This window comes from Phoca vitulina, unplaced genomic scaffold (assembly GCF_004348235.1).
Source record: "Phoca vitulina isolate PV1807 unplaced genomic scaffold, GSC_HSeal_1.0 scaffold40, whole genome shotgun sequence".
Taxonomy (NCBI): Eukaryota; Metazoa; Chordata; class Mammalia; order Carnivora; family Phocidae; genus Phoca; species Phoca vitulina.
This window is the reverse complement of record NW_022589743.1, coordinates 2,221,778-2,240,875: the sequence shown is the minus strand read 5'-3', so window position 1 is coordinate 2,240,875 and position 19,098 is coordinate 2,221,778. Positions and strand designations below refer to the sequence as shown.

Genomic DNA, 19,098 nt, shown 5'->3' with positions numbered 1-19,098 from the left:
AGTACATTTACCTCTAACGCAAATTTTCCTTGCTCTGCTTTGCCAACAGGGGTGTAAACACGGACACACACACCATCTTTTGACCTTGTTTCTACAAAGTCATATTCACCCACAACAAATGCCACCAGATATGTAGACATGACAGGTGTGCGGGCAAACTTCACTTCCACTACATTTTCATCATCAGGGTATGGTTTCCGATCAATTACATTCTTAAAAAAAAGAGAGAGAGAAAATTTAAACAGATTTACATTAAATACCTTAAAGCAAATACTAGCCAAAAACTCTGCTGCTTCTCCTTCCCCCTTCCAGCACTGCTTACTTATCTATCCCAATTCATCCACTGCTTTTATGCTGTCAAAATCTTTCCTATTAAGAAGGAAACACTAAGAAGTTGGGGGGCTAAAGTGTTAAAACTACCAAGGATCTATGAGAGAAAAGAAGCAACTTTTCTTGAATACCTATTATATGCCAGGCACTGGGATGTTTTAAGTAAGACCTCAATACTTTTCAAGTGAAATAAGGATAAAAGGCAATAATTATTAATGAAGGGTAATTGTGAAATCTGCATTTCAAAGGGTACAGATATCTAAATTTAGAGCATTCTCTATACCAAGGCTGGCTCTAAGCAAATTTGTGGAGGAATTTCCACTTGACCTACAGAGTTCCTAATTTCCCTTTGTTGTTTCCCCCCACCCTTCTTCCTATTCAGGAGCTCTACTTTCGCAAGATCTATTCTTTCTTCCAAGGAAGACTTATTCAAGAACAGACCTGATAAATTCATTCATACTAAACTGTAAAATAATATTTCAGTTTAATATATTAGCCTCCTTTTTAGGAATATTTGAGAAGAGAATGGCATTCTCTCTATGGAATTCTCTGCACCATAAGGAGGCAAAAGCCAGGTATTTTCAGGTACAGTAGGCTTTTCCAAGTTCCCCAGATTCATATTACAGGCTATCAGGTACTTCTGTCTTAAACAGTATATTTCAAGTGGTAAATGCTTACTCTATTTATGAAAGAGATAATGACATCAGTGAAGAGAGCATATTCTAAGAATACAATCAACCAGAAACCTAAATACACTTCATTACATGGCTATATCTTTTGCCATTTAATAAGAAAGTCAGATTTTTTTTTTCAGGCAGTATTTATTTAACTCATCACTTTTTCAGTTTTCCAAATTAAAGTTTATAAGAAATTTCTTCCATGAGGAAGGAAACTCCAAATAAGGAAATTTAAAAAAAGAGGGCTTACTGGAAATAAAGAAAACGAACATCTGTGCTCCTGTTATGTATCAAGCACCGTGCTAAGTGGTTTCATGCTACTGCATCTAACCAGAAAACTAAGTATTATAAACGCTTATTCAAATTTTAAATATACTTACAAACACATACATACCATGTTTGATAAAGCTACTCTGTCTTTAGGAACGACCAATGAGATATCAAAAGTTGCTTTGATGGCAGGCTCATCCCAGCAAGGAAAAGCCCTCCGGGCATCAGTAGCCTTAAAAAAAGAATATGAAATATAAATATTACTGAATTAACCTAACCGGCTATTTCATGAAGTAACCGTCATCATCTTCTTTCTATCATCCATTCCTTCACTTGTTTAAATATTTACTTTCTACTCCATGCCAGGCAACACACTAAGGAATGACTACAGAGAAAACATGGGGCTTATTATCCCTGCCACATCAACAACGCAAAAACAAACAAAAACAAGCAATAATCCAGGAATTAGGTCTGCTACAGATCTTAACAACATACAGTATTAGAATAATTTAGAATGATACATATTTTTAAAAATATTTTTATTTATGAGAGAGAGAGCGAGAGAGAGAGAGAGAGCATGAGCAGGAGGAGCAGAGGGAGAGGTAAAAGCAGTCTCTCCACTGGGCAGGGAGTCGGATGCGAGGCTCAATCCCAGGACCCTGGGATCATGATCTGAGCTGAAGGCAGACGCTTAATCGACTGAGTCACCCAGGCGTCGCAGGTCATCCATTTAATGGCATTTCCATATACTACACATAAAACTGTCACCACTTGACTTACTTAACAAGATCTCATTTTTTTCTTCAAAAATAAAGAGTAAACTTGTTTGTTTTTTAAGAAAGTGCAAACTTGTTAAAGCAAAATAAAGTTTAGTGGTTCAGTAGAATACCAGTTATAAAAGAAACTTTAATAAAACAGAATGAAGTAAAAAAAATAGAACCAATTACAAGATTCTGTATCATGAAAAGAAGGAATAAATTATAGAGAGGTAGAAGAAGCACATACTTCTGGAAAAGTTTCTCCAAGGAAAATGTCAGATGGCTAATTGCACTCTCAAAGAAGTTAAATAAATGATGAATTCATTCAAAGAATAAATAAGACATCTGAAAAGTAAGCAGAGTATAAGGAAAGAAAAGATAGCACAGAAAAACTGAAATTAGGAGCAGCAGCGGTAGAGAAATGAATTTATACTAAAAGAAATTAAATGAGTAACATGGATAACAAGGTTTAAAAGTTTCTTAAAAAAAGTTTCTAAAATATCAAAAGGACAGAGTGATGAAAGCCATCAAAACTTCATCTGAGGGATAGAGATTAGACATAAACCTATTATGAGAGAGCAGAGCACAAACCACAGTGAAAATGTAGTATGTAATAGGAGAAAACTTGGCTACACTGAAGATCTGAATCTGAACATCAACAGGGTTCACCAATTACTATGTAAAAGTTCATGAAAAGTGAACACCTGGTAAAAATTTTTAATTTTTAAGTACAAAGAAATAATTTAACAAGCAATCAAGAAGAAAACAAAGCAAAACAAAACAATATGTTACTCTACAAGGGAAAAAAAGATATTCCAGTCTGATTCTTCCCCTTGACAAAATGAGATATGAAAGACTGTGGAACAACATTTATATACCTTTGAAAGAGAAAAATTGTAAGCCAACTGTATATATCACTCTTATAGTTGAAAAGTTGGGTTTGTTATTCATTGTAGCGAGGGAAAACTCATAGTGAGGGGAACCCTGGGGTGTGTAAGAAAGAAGCTATTATATGTATATTCCGGATTGGCAGGGTGAATTGGGGGGAGGATTTAGATTCACTCTAAATTGAGTGGGGTCAAAAAGTGGAGGCGATTCTGTGGGTGCGCATCTCAACAAATCTTACCTGTAGAGAGGGCAGCCTAGAGCAAGACTAAAACCGTAATTGATAAAGATGTCGCTCATTTTAACTAAGAGAGGGAGCTGTTCCTTATTTCACGGGTAGCACAGTGACCTTGCTTTTGTCTGTCCTTAGATGAAATTATGAAGCACCCTTGTTTTTTTTCACTTTATCATGGTCTCAGAGTAACCTTGTCTGAGGTTGGTGCTCTATGATACTATTTACATCAAAAAGAACAGCATGGACTAGCTGGGAGTGCTGGTGCAACTTCTGAATGTCAGGGGCTGCTCTTCTTTTTCTTTTTTCCCCAACAAATCTATTATACACCCAGTAAAACTGGTCATGAATTAAGGCAAATGAAAGCCTTTCAGTTGTGCAAAGACTCTGGAAGTATACTACCCACATACCCTCCCCTAAAAAAATTTTATTTGGGGGTGACTGGGTGGCTCAGTCGTTAAGCGGCTGCCTTTGGCTCAGGTCGTGATCCCAGGCTCCTGGGATCGAGCCCTGCATGGGGCTCCTTGCTCAGTGGGAAGCCTGCTTCTCCCTCTCTCACTCCCCCGCTTGTGTTCCCTGTCTTGCTGTCTCTCTCTGTCAAAATAAATAAATAAAATCTTAAAAAAAATTTTTTTTTATTTGGAGACATACTCCAGGCAACCATTCCAGGATGCAGAAGTGCTCAAAGGGCTAAAGATAAGCACTGAAATAACGGAAACACAGAATTAAGCCTAAATAGCTATGGCAAATTTTTTAAAGATTTTATTCATTTGTTTGAGAGAGAGAGAGAGAGAAAGCGAGGGGAGGAGCAGAGGGAGAGGAACAAGCAGACTCCACGCTCAGCATGGAGCCTGATGCAGGGCTTGATCCCACGACCCCGAGATTATGACCTGAGCTGAAATCAAGAGTTGGATGTCAAACTGACTGAGCCACCCAGGCGCCCCTGCAAATGTTGTTTTAAAACAGAAGGCAACATAAAATTCTTGAAAGAGAAGATACACTAGGTTAGACAAATTAGTAGTGAACTAGATCCAAAACTTTATTTTTTTAAAAGATTTTACTTATTTATTTGACAGAGAGAGATAGAAACAGTGAGAGAGAGAGAGCACAAGCATGGGGAGCTGCCGGCAGAGGGAGAAGAGGGCTCCCTGACCCCAGGATCATGACCTCAGCCAAAGGCAGACGCTTAACCAACTGAGCCACCCAGGCGCCCCAATCCAAAACTTTAGGTATGCAAAACAAACAATACAGAGATATAGGCAGAAACATAAAAATAGACAGGATCAATTGTTTCCTTATCCATACTGAAATGTACAGGCATAAATTTAATTAGATTTAATACTTAAAAGTACCACTAGCAAATTCAAAACAAGCTATGTAACTTGCATATACTTGATAAATAAAAATCAAAGTGCAGATAATATAGTAAGATAAACATATAGCAAGGACCTGTCAAAGAAGAAAAGGAATGCTATACAACAACATTACTATTAATTTGGTAGGAAAAGCCACCGGTGTCAAATACTAAGAGTATAATTTTAATTAAGAAAGGTACATAGTGGGGCACTTGCTTGTGTTCTCTCTCTCGCTGTGTCTCTCTCTGTCAAATAAATAAAAATCTTTAAAATTAAAAAACAAAAAGAAAGGTACATAGTATAAAAGCAATTCAGGTATTGAAATTCTGTTACATATGTTTGTATAAATGTGTATGTATATATGTAACAAAATAATATATGCATGTATGTGTATATACATATACATCTGTATACATGCATATATGTAACAGAATTTCAATACCTGAATTGCTTTTATACTATGTACCCTTTTTAATTAAAATTGTCTTGTTAGTATTTGACTCCTGAGGCTTTTCCTATGAAATAGTAATGCTGGTGTGTGTGTTGTGTATGTGTGTATCCATTTTCCAGCCCACATCTCTAATTGTCTCCCTCTATGATGGAGATAACTGGCTCAATATAAAATAAAGATTCCAAAATCATGAACATAATTATGGCCAAAGGGACCTAGCCTGAAATAATCATGCAAATAATGGAACAGAACTTTGTCAGAATATCTACTTTAAGGTAACAACATTTTAGAGAAGAACACCATACCTCAAACTGTGTGACAGCAGCATAGCGCACCTCTCCAGAAGGGGTAGTATATTTACTTCTGTAGAAACCTTTCATTTTGTCATTCAGCTCTCCAACAAAATCTATTTTTAAGGTTCCTGTACCTGTGATTGAAGATGAATGAAAACCACTTTAATATAGATATTAAGTACAAGTTATCAAAAATATATCCTTAAGATACTAACTTAGTTGACTATTTACAATGTTCAAATCATTCTTTCTTTTCTCAAACACTTCTCCTGGCAATTTAGTAAATACGGTATTTACTAAAATAAATGGCAAACTAATCCTAAAGTAAACCTTAACATCATGTTTAGGGTGACTGTTTAGAAAGTTTTTCTAACTTTATTAACTTAATCTCTAATCACCAATATATAAAGATAAAAACAGGAAAGGAAATGAACATTTATTACTAAATGTATGACATGCTACTGTGCATGGTGCTTTAAAAATATTTAGAAACTTGGAAGTAGGTATAGTCTCCATTTTTTCAGATGAGAAAACTGAGGCTGAAAAGTTAAATAACTTGCTTGAGGTCACACGATTAGTAAGTAGCAAGAATGAGATAAAAAATTTAGGCCTGTTTAATCCAAAATTCATGTTTTCTGCCAATGATGCCATATAAATTGGTCCATTTAGAGGACTTCATGCCAATTACTCTATCATTAAGACAAAACCCTGTCTGTTCAATCCAAATGGAACACTGATTCCATACTTTTGAAAGGAACTATATAGGCAAGATCAATGATTTGGCTGGCAAAAGGGCATTAAAAACTCTTACAGTCACCTCAATCATTTGAAATGATAATATTAAAGAAATACATTTACTCAATAATTACTAAATGCAAATAAAAACGCAACATGAATATATATTCTATTGTTGTATGGGGGCAAAACCAAGTTAGACAAAATGGGAGTTATATACCTTCTTTCATAACAAAGATTATAATTAATATCTATTAGTCATCTACTAAATTCAGATGAATGACAAAACAATAATCCCATTCTACATTTTACAAATTAAATCCCCCCAAAAAACCAACCAGAAAAATGTTGACTTCTAATTGATCCTTTTAAAGTGCCTATTTATAACAAGATCTAGAACATGGGAATCTAACAAATCAAAGACATGGTATGACTATAAAATAATTAGGCAATCATTCCAAAACTTTTATATCCTAATGTTTTAAACTGTCATTTTGGAATGCCATAGAGCAATGACACTGACATTGTTCAAAATGTTAACTCTCCCTCTTTTTGACATATCCTTTTGGATGCTCTCAGTCAGATCTTCACCTTCCAAAATTGAATTGACTTTTTTGAAAAGGTCCAAAAGTCATTTAGAGTCCAAATCTACAGAAAAAGTAAATGACAAACTGCATATTGTTTCTAGACAAAACGCTGTTGTCTATTAAGTATGTCAATTATGTAATACTACTGATTTTCATATGTGCTTCAAACTCATTCTGAAAGTAATTTCAAGAGAAAATTTCAGACCTCTGCAGCAAAGTCATCATCATTAAAAAAAGTGCCACTTTTTTTTTTTTTAATGTGCCCAATGTAGGGCCTGAACTCACAACCCTGAGATCAAGAGTCCCATGCTCTACTGACTGAGCCAGCCAGACACCCGGAAGTGCCATATTCTTAATGTAATCATGCTGGGGGGCGGGAGGGAATTGAAGCTCATTTGAATAAGTGTTTGTGAATCTTATTTTTTAAAAATCAGACATTCTGTCTGAAGGGGACAATGAATACTTTCTTAAAGAGAATGACAGATTACTGGAACAGTAAATAAGAATACAATAAAAGAATGTGAAAGAATTCTAAATGATACTAAAGAATTTAACTATAATATACAATTTCTCCCTATTTTCTTTAGGAATTCACTAATCTTTAAAAAAGCAGATATATTCACATTAATAAAGTTTACAAGGACTTATCTAGTAGATTGCAAAACCCCACTACCTTTAAAAAGAAGTGTTTGATGGAATTTTATGTTGCAATTCCATAAATGGAATTGGCCAGTCTGTTTTCACTAGTCAACTAACATGTTAAGATTTCTTTTATATAACTCATATTCCACGGGAAATCTACTTTTGCCTTTTCCTATTTGGAATAAAATGATTTAAAACTCATAACTAAATAAGAAAGGCTGCTTACACTTTTACTCGGTTTTAAATCTCCAAGGCCATCAAACCATAACAAGATACTGATAGTGGCCACTTTCAAAAAAGTGGCATACTAAACAAAATACAAAGTATTGGAAAAGGTTATTACCTGAAATTCAAACAAAACACAAGTTAAAGTTTTTAAAAAATCACTAATAAATTTAACTAGTGTTATATTATACAATACTAATTACAAAATATTTACTATTAATATAGTAGAATTATAGGGCAAAAACCGGAGGAAAAAAACTTAATAAATGTCAACTTATCAAATTTACACCATACTGAAGAACTGATTGCCAGATTGTCTAATTTTATACCTGTTTGCCCACATAATTTACATTGCTTCCTCACATTAGACACCTTATTTCAATATCCATTGTATGCAATATTTATCTGCTTGGGATGATAAACCTTTTAAAACATACAATAAGCCCATTTATAAATTAAACAACTGGAAAACTGCAACTTCTACCAAAAACCTTATTTCTTGGGGGGCCTGGGTGGCTCAGTCGGTTAAGCGTCTGCCTTCGGCTTACGTCATGATCCCAGGGTCCTGGGATCGAGCCCCGCATCGGGCTGAGCAGGGAGCCTGCTTCTCCTTCTCCCTCTGCCTGCCTGTCTGCCTACTTGTGATCTGTCAAATAAATAAATAAAATCTTTAAAACAAACTAACAAAAAACACCTTATTTCTTTAAAGCTTAGGAGAATATAATTGCTGTAAAACCTGAAGTAGATCTTGAATACTTCAATAAAAATTTAATGAGCCTACTAAATGCCAAAAAATTAAAGACAGATTAATTTGTATAAAAAGGGAGTAAAGGTCTCTGCCTTTGTGTCACCATTTCCTGTGACCCTGTTTTTCACTCTTAGAAATGTCAATATCACCTAGTGTTTCTCTAAATAAACACCACTCTGCAGGATCCTTAACAAATGATTCTGAAGTTGTTGTCAGCTTACAATGATCATGGTAATTTAACCATTACTCTAGAATGTGCCAACTTCGGAAAAGAAAATGTGTTGCTTAGCTATGAAATAGTTGGCATGACTGTTAAGTCTGGTGAGGCTAAACACAAAGGTTACTAATGTCCTTTCAATATATGCTCCCTATTCCCTTACCAGAAGATAGAATGCTTGTACAGCCCACTAAAACTTGAAAAAATAAGGATGTCATTTTTAAAGCGAAGAATGACTGGGTTATTGTGTTCCAGAGAATCTTGGGAAAATGTGAAAGCCAATGATTTTCAAACAGATATTTACAGATGCTCAATAATCAATATTAGTCTCATCTCAAATAGGATAATTTCTTTTTTAAAAAATGATTTTATTTATTTATTTGAGAGAGATCAAGTGAGTGGGTGAGCACAAGAAAAGGGAGGAGCAGAGGGAGAGGGACAAGAAGACTCCATACTGAGCATGGAGCCCAACTGAGGGTTCCATTTCACGACCCCAAAATCATGACCTGAGCAGAAATCAAAAGCCCAACAGACTGAGCCACCCAGGTGCCCCTCAAATAAGATAATTTCTGATTCTAATATTTATATCAGTTACTTATTTATACTGTTGTATTAACTAAAAATCTCCCAAACTCTGTCAAATTATAGTATACAAAAGGTCATAACCTTCTCTGACCTTAGAAATGACTTCACAATTTACCATGTCTGCTGTAAATAGTTCTCATCAAGAGTGACAAAGCTCTTATATACTGATAACTGACCCATTTTTTTTTTTTTTTTTTTAAAGATTTTATTTTATTTATTTGACAGAGAGAGACACAGCGAGAGAGGGAACACAAGCAGGGGGAGTGGGAGAGGGAGACCGATGTGGGGCTCGATCCCAGGACCCTGGGATCATGACCTGAGCCGAAGGCAGACGCTTAACGACTGAGCTACCCAGGCACCCGATAACTGACCCATTTTTAAAAAAGATTTATTTATTTATTTTAGAGAAATTGAGAGAGAATGGAGGGAGGGACACAGGGAGAGAATCTCAAGCAGACTCCCCACTGAGCACGGAGCCCAAGATGGGGCTCCATCCCACAACCCTGAGATCACGACCTGAGCCAAAACCAAGAGTCAGAAGCTCAACCAACTGAGCCACTCAGGTGCCCCCGACCTTTTATTTACACACACACACACACACAACACACACAGACATGTAAGGGAAAAGAAGGGTGCAGAATACATATGGCATGTTAGTTTCTGTGTTCTTAAACAGTATATGCAGAAATGCTTACAAACCACTGAATAGTTTTAAAAGGATACATAGGAAACTGGTTGCTTCTGAGAAGCGCTGAGAGAAGAAAGGGCTAGGATGGCAAACACATTTCCACTATATATCATTTGAATTTTAAACAATGTATTATATTTAATTAAAAAATAAAAAGCATAATATGGTGGTTAGAAGTATAGACTTTTGGATTAAACTGCATGGGTTTGAAATCCAGGCTCTGCCACCTAACACCAATTAACCTCGGGCAAGTTATTTAATTAAACCATCTTTGTGCCTTAGTTTATCTATAAAGTGCAGGTAACAGAAACTATCTCAAAAAGGATTAAATAAATTAGTATTTATGATGCACATAAAACAGTACCTGGCACAGATGAAGCATTCAATAGAAACATGCATGTATTATACCTGTATGTACACATATAACACACACGCTCCTTCTAGGAGTTTCTGCCTATTCTTACCTGCTCAATTCTAGCAAATACATTCTAGCTTCTTTTGATAATCTAGTATCTTGAAATTTTTGACTTAATAATGTCATATTTCCTAATGCTGAACAACTGAATCTACTATCTTTACACACACACACACGTGCGTGCCAGATTTATTTATCTTCTGGAATGATTTTAAAAACTTGTTTTAAAATATCTTTGCTCCCGGGACACTTGGGTGACTCAGTCGGTTAAGTGTCTGCCTTCAGCTCAGGTCATGATCCCAGGTCCTGGGACGGGAGTCCCGCATTGGGCTCCTTGCTCAGCGGGGAGCCTGCTTCTCCCCCTGCTCGTGTTCTCTCTCTGACAAATAAATAAATAAAATCTTAAAATATTTTTGCTCCGGGCGCCTGGGTGGCTCAGTTGGTTAAGCGACTGCCTTCGGCTCAGGTCATGATCCTGGAGTCCCTGGATCGAGTCCCGCATCGGGCTCCCTGCTCAGCGAGGAGCCTGCTTCTCCCTCTGACCCTCCCCCCTCTCATGTACTCTCTCTCTCAAATAAATAAATAAAATCTTTAAAAAAAAAAAAAATATATATATATATTTTTGCTCCTCTCCATTTTTTAATTTCTGCTCTTAAATCTTTCTCTCTTCTGCTTTTTTAAAGTTACCCATTCTTATCTAACTTTGATCTTGATACTTAGCGATTAATTTTCAGTTTTAACTAAATATGCTGAGTAATGTTTTACTTGCATCCTACATATTATGTAGTAACTTCATTATTCAGTTCTAAATATTTTCTAATTTCCATAACAAATCTTCTTTGATATTAATTTTCAGAGGTACAATTTTTCCAAATATATGAGAAGGGATTTTTTTCTCTTTTGCAACTGATTTTAATCTTCTCACAGTGTGATCATAGAATGTAGTCTGTAATGATACAGATTTTAAATTTTTTTTTTTAAGATTTTATTTATTTATTTGACAGAGAGAGACAGCGAGAGGGAACACAAGCAGGGGGAGCGGGGGAGGGAGAAGCAGGCTTCCCGCGGAGCAGGGAGCCGGATGCGGAGCTCAGCTCGATCCCAGGATCCCGGGATCATGACCTGAGCCGAAGATATGAGCCCAAGGCAGACGCTTAACGACTGAGCCACCCAGGCGCCCCACAGATTTTAAATTTTTTTAAAATTTTATCTCACTGGGGCAACTGGGTGGCTCCGTGGTTAAGCGTCTGCCTTCAGCTCAGATCATGATCCGGGGTTCCTGGGATCGAGCCCCGCGTCGGGCTCCCTGCTCCACCGGAAGCCTGCTTCCCCCTCCTCCACTCCCCCTTCTTGTGTTCCCTCTCTCTCTGTGTCTCTGTCAAATAAATAAATAAAATCTTAAAAAAAATTTTTATCTTATTTCTATCAAAGTAATAGTTCCTACTTTAAAACTCATAAAGTAGTATAGGCTTATATATAAGCTGCAAGTCCCTGCCCAATGCTATCTTACTCCCTACACTGCCCCCAGTAGCAACTCTGTGATTTCTAAATACCTTGCTTACATAGCTATTTCTTCATTTTTCAATTTTATACATTATTTTCTTCTTACTATAGAAAGTGAAGTTTTAGCCAAACTACATCTCCCACTCCTACATCTTTTACAAAGAATTAAATTTTCTGTGACCTTGCAAATCTGAAAATATCCTTATTTTACCCTCTTTAAATTCACAATTTGGCTAAGCATAGAATTAATTCTAGGCTGAAAATCAGATACACTCAGAATTTTGAGGAATGGCTTCATTAGAGTCTAGTTTCCATTGTTCCTGATGGTTAGTCTACTGCTATTCCTTTTTTAAAATTCATTCAAGCATTGTTGATAGACAGTGTTACATTAGTTTCAAGTGTACAACATAGTGATTTGACAACTCTATACTCTTTGCTATGCTCACCATTAAGTGTAGCTACCACCTGTCACCATACAACACTATTACAATACTACTATGTTCCTTATGCTGTACCTCTAATCCCTGATTTACTCATTCCATAACTGGAAGCCTGTAACTCCCACTCACTTTCACCCATTTTGCCCATCCCCCAGCCGCCAGTCTACTACTACTATTTTGATCCCTGAACTTTGAAGGTAATCTGCTAGTCTTCCCTCCTTCCTCCCAACCCCCTGCCCTTGGGAAGAAACTCTTTGAGAGCCTCACTTTATTCATTCATTCGAGACCAAGTGTCAACAGGGGTAGGGGCAGAGGGAGAAGGAGAGAGAGAATCCCAAGCAGACTCTACACTGAGTGTGGAGCCCGATGACAGGCTCGATCCCACGACCCTGAGATCATGTCCTGAAATGAAATTAAGAGTCAGATACTTAACTGACTGAGCCACCCAGCCTTTCAAGAGCCTCACTTTTATCCCCCAAAGTTCTAAAATTTGCTTTGGTATGGGATTTTTTCCATTTATTGAGTTAGCCCCTGTTAGTGGTGTACCTTTTTTTCTTTTTAGTGGTGTACCTTTTCAAATTGAAGGTTCCAATCACCTCTGTTGAAAGAAATGTTCTTCTTTTGTATCTTTAATAATTTTCTCTTCTCATTTTCTCTGTCCTCTCTTTTACTAGATGAATGTTGGTTCTGCTAGATTGGTACTCAAATTTTCATGCCATGTGTAAGATTTCTCTATTTCATCTTCCAAAAGTCCTATTAGGTTTTTTATTTCTATTGTATTATAATTTCCAAAAGTTTTCTTGCTCTAATTCTTTCTGTTTGATAATGTTCTGTCCTGTTCTTGTTTTTAAGAGAGAGCGAGCATACAAGCGGTAGGGGGAGGGGCATAGGGCGAGGAAGAATCTTAAGTGTGGAGCCCAGGCTGGGCTCCATCTCATGACCCTGAGATCATCACCTGAGCAGAAATCAAGAGTCGGACACTTAAACAACTAAGCCACCTAGGCTCCCCTGTCCTGTTCTTGTTTAATGAATGTGATATTAACAATATTTCTAAGGGTATTAATTTGTTTTGTGGGGTTTTTTTTTTTGAGACTTTCTTTTCATTTATCTTTGCTTTTAACAAGTTCCTATATTTCTATTACTGTTTGGCTTTTTACTCTATCTTTCATAGTAGAAGTTTAATCAAATCTCTGGTAATTGTTGCCCCAGTGACTTTGGGCTTGACCATGCTATTTGCTTTGGCCAATAAAATGTGAATGGACATCAAGTATACTACCATCCATGCAGAAACCTGAAATGTGTATTTGTAGTTTGTCTCTGTCCCCATCCCTGAGCTTCTGCCCTCTGCCATGGGAGAGAACAGCATGCTGCTGACAGTAGCTGCCCACTACAGGTCCTGGAATGAGAAGAGCTGTGAGCTGTGAGCTGAGCAGAGCTCTTAAGCAAAGGCAGAGATATGGCTGCAGGAGTCCTCAGGGCCAGGTGTGAGCAGAACAGGCAAAAACTGGTATATCAGTAATTGCTGTTTTCATATTTCTCATGGCTAGGAAGCCAAATATCTTTTCACATGTTTTAGTCATTTGCATTTTCTTTCATACAAATTACCTGTTACTTTTTTTTAACTTTTTATTTTAATTCCAGTTAGTTAACAGTGTTATATTAGTTTCAGGTGTACAATATATCGATTCGACACTTTCGTACATCACCTGGTGTTCATCATGACAAGTGCACTCCACTTGTTGGTTTTCAACAGGTCATTAATCAAAGTCTTAGTGCTTTACCAATTGATTTGTATACAATTTCTTACACTACATTAAGCTCAGAAAGTCTTTTTTCTTTGTGCTTTTATACCTAATAATAGAATCTGGATTATTATCATCATCTTTTTTTTTTTTAAGATTTTTTATTTATTTGACAGAGAGACAGCCAGAGAGGGAACACAAGCAGGGGGAGCGGGAGAGGGAGAAGCAGGCTTCCCGTGGAGCAGGGAGCCCAATGCGGGGCTCGATCCCAGGGACCCTGGGATCATGACCTGAGCCGAAGGCAGACACTTAACGACTGAGCCACCCAGGTGCCCCATTATTATTATTTTTTTAAGTAGGTGCCACACCCAGCATGGAGCCCAGGCCCGGGCTTGAAAACCCACGACCCTGAGATTAAGACCTGAGCTGAACTACTGGGTATTTACCCCAAAGATACAAAAGTAGGGACCCAAAAGGGTACGTGCACCCCGATGTTTATAGCAGCAATGTCCACAATAGCCAAACTGTGGAAAGAGCCAAGATGTCCATCAACAGATGAATGGATAAAGAAGATGTGGTATATATATACAATGGAATATTATGCAGCCATCAAAAGGAATGAGATCTTGCCATTTGCAACGACGTGGATGGAACTGGAGGGTATTATGCTGAGCGAAATAAGTCAAACAGAGAAAGACATGTATCATATGACCTCACTGATATGAGGAATTCTTAATCTCAGGAAACAACCGGGGGTTTGCTGGCGTGGGTGGGGGGGTGGGAGGGATGGGGTGACTGGGTGATGGGACACTGGGGAGGGTATGTGCTCTGGTAAGCGCTGTGAAATGTGCAAGACTGTTGAATCTCAGATCTGTACCTCTGAAACAAATAATGCAATATATGTTAAGAAAGAAAAAAAGAAGAAGAATGTAGCAGGCGGGGAAGAATGAAGGGGGGGAAATCGGAGGGGGAGAAGAACTATGAGAGACAATGGACTCTGAAAAACAAACTGAGGGTTCTAGAGGGGAGGGGGATGGGAGGATGGGTTAGCCTGGTGATGGGTATTGAGGAGGGCACGTTCTGCATGGAGCACTGGGTGTTATGCACAAACAATGAATCATGGAACACTATATCTAAAACTAATGATGTAATGTATGGGGATTAACATAACAATAAAAAAAGAAAAAAAAAAAGACCTGAGCTGAGATCAAGAGTGGACACTTAACCATTACTGAGCCAACTTAGGCACCCCTACCTAATAATAGTATTATATCAACAAATCTTTCCTTCCATGCCCACGCTGTACTTTTATACATCAAAATCAAGTGTGGGACATTCATCTCAGAGATGTGGACTCAATTACTGGAAGATGGAGCTGGGTAACTGTATTTTTAAAAAGCTGAGACTGAAAAGGTGAAAAACAATGCATTATGTTCTAGGGTAGAATGATCATTAGTTTTGTCTTCTTTTGTCCTGGTGGCCCAAAAGCTGCAATGAACCTCTTTCAAAAGTTCTGTCTTAATATTTAATCTGCTTAAAATTAGAAAAAAAAAATGGCATACAACAAATTTCTTTGGAAGAAATAAGATGTCACTATTCATCATGGGATTTTACAAAAGCCATGACTCTTACCTGTTTGGAGAGTACTAGGAAAAGACAAGGTGACTTTTTCATCTTCATTCTGATAGTTAAATCCTGTAGCATGTATTTCTGGAATGGAAATTAAAAACATTATTTCACAAATCTGACTGGACTAAGACAAAATCCAGACTGCAGCAATTAACATTTTTAAGAGGAAAATCTCTACTAAAACTAAATATTCTTTTTTTTCCTTAAGATTTTATTTATTTGACAGAGAGAGAGGGAGAGAGCCCAAGCAGGAGGAGCAGCAGAGGGACAGAGAGAAGAGGCTCTCCACTGAGCAGGGAGCCCGATGCAGGGCTCGATCCCAGGACCCTGGGATCATGACCCGAGCCGAAGGCAGACGTTTAACGACTTAGCCACCCAGGCGCCGCCCCTCTTTTTTTAAGTAAGCTCCAAGCCCAACTTGGGGCTTGAACTCAAGACTCTGAGATCAAGAGTCACATGCTCTATCAATTAAGCCAGCTAGGTGCCCCTAAAACTAAATATTCTTAATAAATTTTCTATTAACAAAAGTGTCATTTCAGACTATCCTATTTTAGTTCACATCCCAAATTAAATATGCTCCTGAAACACAATTATATATCTTGTATTAATTCACAAAACTTTTTTTTCGCCACAAAACTTTTTTTAAAAAAGATTTTAATTATCTGACAGAGACACAGCGAGAGAGGGAACACAAGCAGGGGGAGTGGGAGAGGGAGAAGCAGACTTCCTGCAGAGCAGGGAGCCTGATGTGGGGCTCGATCCCAGGACCCTGAGATCATGACCTGAGCCAAAGGCAGACACTTAAACAACTGAGCCACCCAGGCGCTCCCTGAATTGTACACTTTAAATGAATGAATTGTATGGTATATGAATTGTATCTCAATGAAACTGTTATTAAGAAAGGTAGCTTTATTAGTCATGGACTTAAATTTGATATAGGTAATGGTGATTCAGATTTAATAACATTCTATGAGCCAGGCAAGATGCCCACAATTCATTTCTTTTTATGAATCACCCTAAGATCGAATTTTCAATGTTTCTAATATCATTATGGTTCAAACACCTTTATAAAGCTAGATCTTTACAAAACCAATAAGAAGCTATAATCTCAGATTTTAAAAGAACTTTAATCAAGTATTCCTCATTTTACAGATGAAGAAAATGAGATATATAAAGTTAATGATTTGCCTAAGTTCACGTAGCTGGACTAGAATTCAGTTCCCTTCCTATTCCAAAATTCTTTCTACTATCATAAACTAATTCCTATAAATTTGAAAAGAAACTTACAACTTGGCATATATACAATACGATGAAATCACTACTGAAACAATGACTTTTGCTGGTAATAACTCAAGATTTGCTCAAACTTGATTCCCACATATAGAATCATACTTAAGCCTACAGGGAAGCCAAGAATCACCTTAATGCTTAAGAATGTACTTTTCTGACAAAAATATAAAACAGCATTATGGTCTATGATCAAAGACCATCTCCATAAAGGATTATTAAAACTTGTTTTTATAAATGCACAAAAAAGCTTCAAATTGGTAATGAAGATAAAAAACAAAAGAATAGCAGGGTTTTTTAAATTTTTTTTTTTTAAGATTTTATTTATTTGAGAGAGAGAGAGTACAGAGGGAGAGTGAGGGGGAGAAGCAGACTCCCTGCTGAGCAGAGAGCCCAATGTGGGACTCAATCCCAGGACCCCAAGATCGTGACCTGAGCCAAAGGCAGATGCTTAACCAACTGAGCCATCCAGGTGCCCCTATTTTTATTTTATTATTATTATTTTTTTAAGTAGGCTACATGCCCAATGTAGGTCTTGAACTCACGACCCTGAGATCAAGAGTCACATGTGGTGTCCCTGGGTGGCTCAGTCTGTTAAGCGTCTGACTCTTGATTTTGGCTCAGGCCATGATGTTGGGGTTGTGAGATCGAGCCCTGCCTCAAGCCCTGCATCAGGCTCCATGTTCAGCACAGACTCTACCTGGGATTCTTTCTCTCCCTCTCCCCCTGCTCACGCACACATGCATACTCTCTAAATAAATAAATAAAAATCTTAAAAAAAATAAAAGAGTCACATGGTCCCCCGAGTGAGCCAGGTGCTCCAAGAATAGCAGTTTTTAAATTGAAACAATCAAGTATTGTATTGCTAGATTCCATTCTAGCACATGCTTCCAAATACGCATATCAACTCTATTACATGTATACAAAAAAACAGTAAAATTTCCTCTAAAATTCTTTCTTAGAAAAGAGGGTAGTAATCATACATTTGAATTCTTTATTTTTTTTTAATTTATTTATTTGAGAGAGAGAGAGCACGTGTGTGCACCTGAGCAGGGAGAGGGACAGAGGTGGAGGAATAGGATCAAGCAGATTCTGTGCTGAGCACAGAGCCCAACTTAGGGCTTGATCCCATGACCAGGAGATCATGACCTGAGCCAAAACCAAGAGTCAGACACTTAATCGACTCAGCCACTCAGGTGCCCCATAATCATATATTTGAATTTCTTAAAAAGTCTCTTGTATTATGGGACACTCTTCCAATTACTTTATATTGAACAACATACTACTTGACAAACATACATCAGACTTTAAAATAACGTTGGTCAATTGTAGCTTTGGATATTCTGTAAATGGCACCACTATTTATCCAGTGGCTCAAACCAGAAATACAGAATCATCCGAACTGCTTCCCTCCACGACTGTCTCTCACAACACATTCCAAATAAGCAAATTCAGTAGCCTGTATCTTTAACTCCAGATTTTTCAATGCCCCCATCACTACAACCCCAGTCCAATGTACAATTATTTCTCTCCTAGACCACCACAGTAGCCTCTTAACTAGTCTGTTTCCACTCTTGCTGCTTTATAATGTATTCTTCACACAGCAGCCAGGGTAGTCAGTGAGATCAAAGCCTTTAATGGAGTCTCAAAATATTCAGAATGAAATTCTGCTTGAGGTTGCTAAATATTTCTTAGAGAAGACCAAAAAAGCACTAACCATAAAAGAAAAAAATTTGATAGATCAGATTTCATTAATATTTAAACCTTGTGATTATCAAAAGACATTGTGAAGAAAATGAATAGGCAAACCACAGACTAAGAGAAAATATTTTACAGAGAATATACCTAAAAACTATTAAAATATGGGCAGAATACTCAAACAATTTCACAAAGGAAAATACATCAATGGCCAAAAACCAAACAAAAAATGCCCAACATCATTTGTCATCAGGGAAATGCAAATTAAAACCACAATGACATACTGCCACATACCCACAAGAATGGATAAATCTAAAAGGACTAAAAACAAAAATGTTATCGAGGATACAGAATACCTACAACTCATTTTGCTGCCAGTGCCTTTGTTGTTCCTCAAACTCTGCAGGCATTCTCCAACCTCAGGGTTTCTACAGCTGCTTCGAAGTTTCTTTCCTCAAATATCTACACATTTTATGTCAATCACTTATTTAGAGATGTTTCATCACCTTAAAGAACAATCCTAACTCCAAATCCTCTTACTGTGATTTTTGAGCACTTGCCACAACTTTACATATTTGCTATTGTCTGTCTTTCCAAATCAAATATATGTATCTGGAATGTTGATTCTTGGTTTTGTCCTCTACCTCCAATGCTAGAATGGTTTCTGGCACATAATATGTTTGGCCAAATATTAGCAGAATAAATG

At 37.2% G+C, this 19,098-nt stretch overlaps 1 protein-coding gene across 1 annotated transcript in view; it reads right to left on the bottom strand.

Moving 5' to 3' along the window:
- Nucleotides 1-19,098, bottom strand: part of NPEPPS (aminopeptidase puromycin sensitive) — a 94,273-nt gene that overhangs the window by 30,166 nt on the left and 45,009 nt on the right. Inside the window, exons 3-6 of the mRNA XM_032428458.1 lie at nt 15,411-15,488; nt 5,264-5,385; nt 1,402-1,509; nt 12-212 (exon numbers count right to left, since the gene is read on the bottom strand). Coding sequence (XP_032284349.1) covers nt 12-212; nt 1,402-1,509; nt 5,264-5,385; nt 15,411-15,488 — 509 coding nt within the window. The remainder of the gene's footprint in view (nt 1-11; nt 213-1,401; nt 1,510-5,263; nt 5,386-15,410; nt 15,489-19,098) is intronic.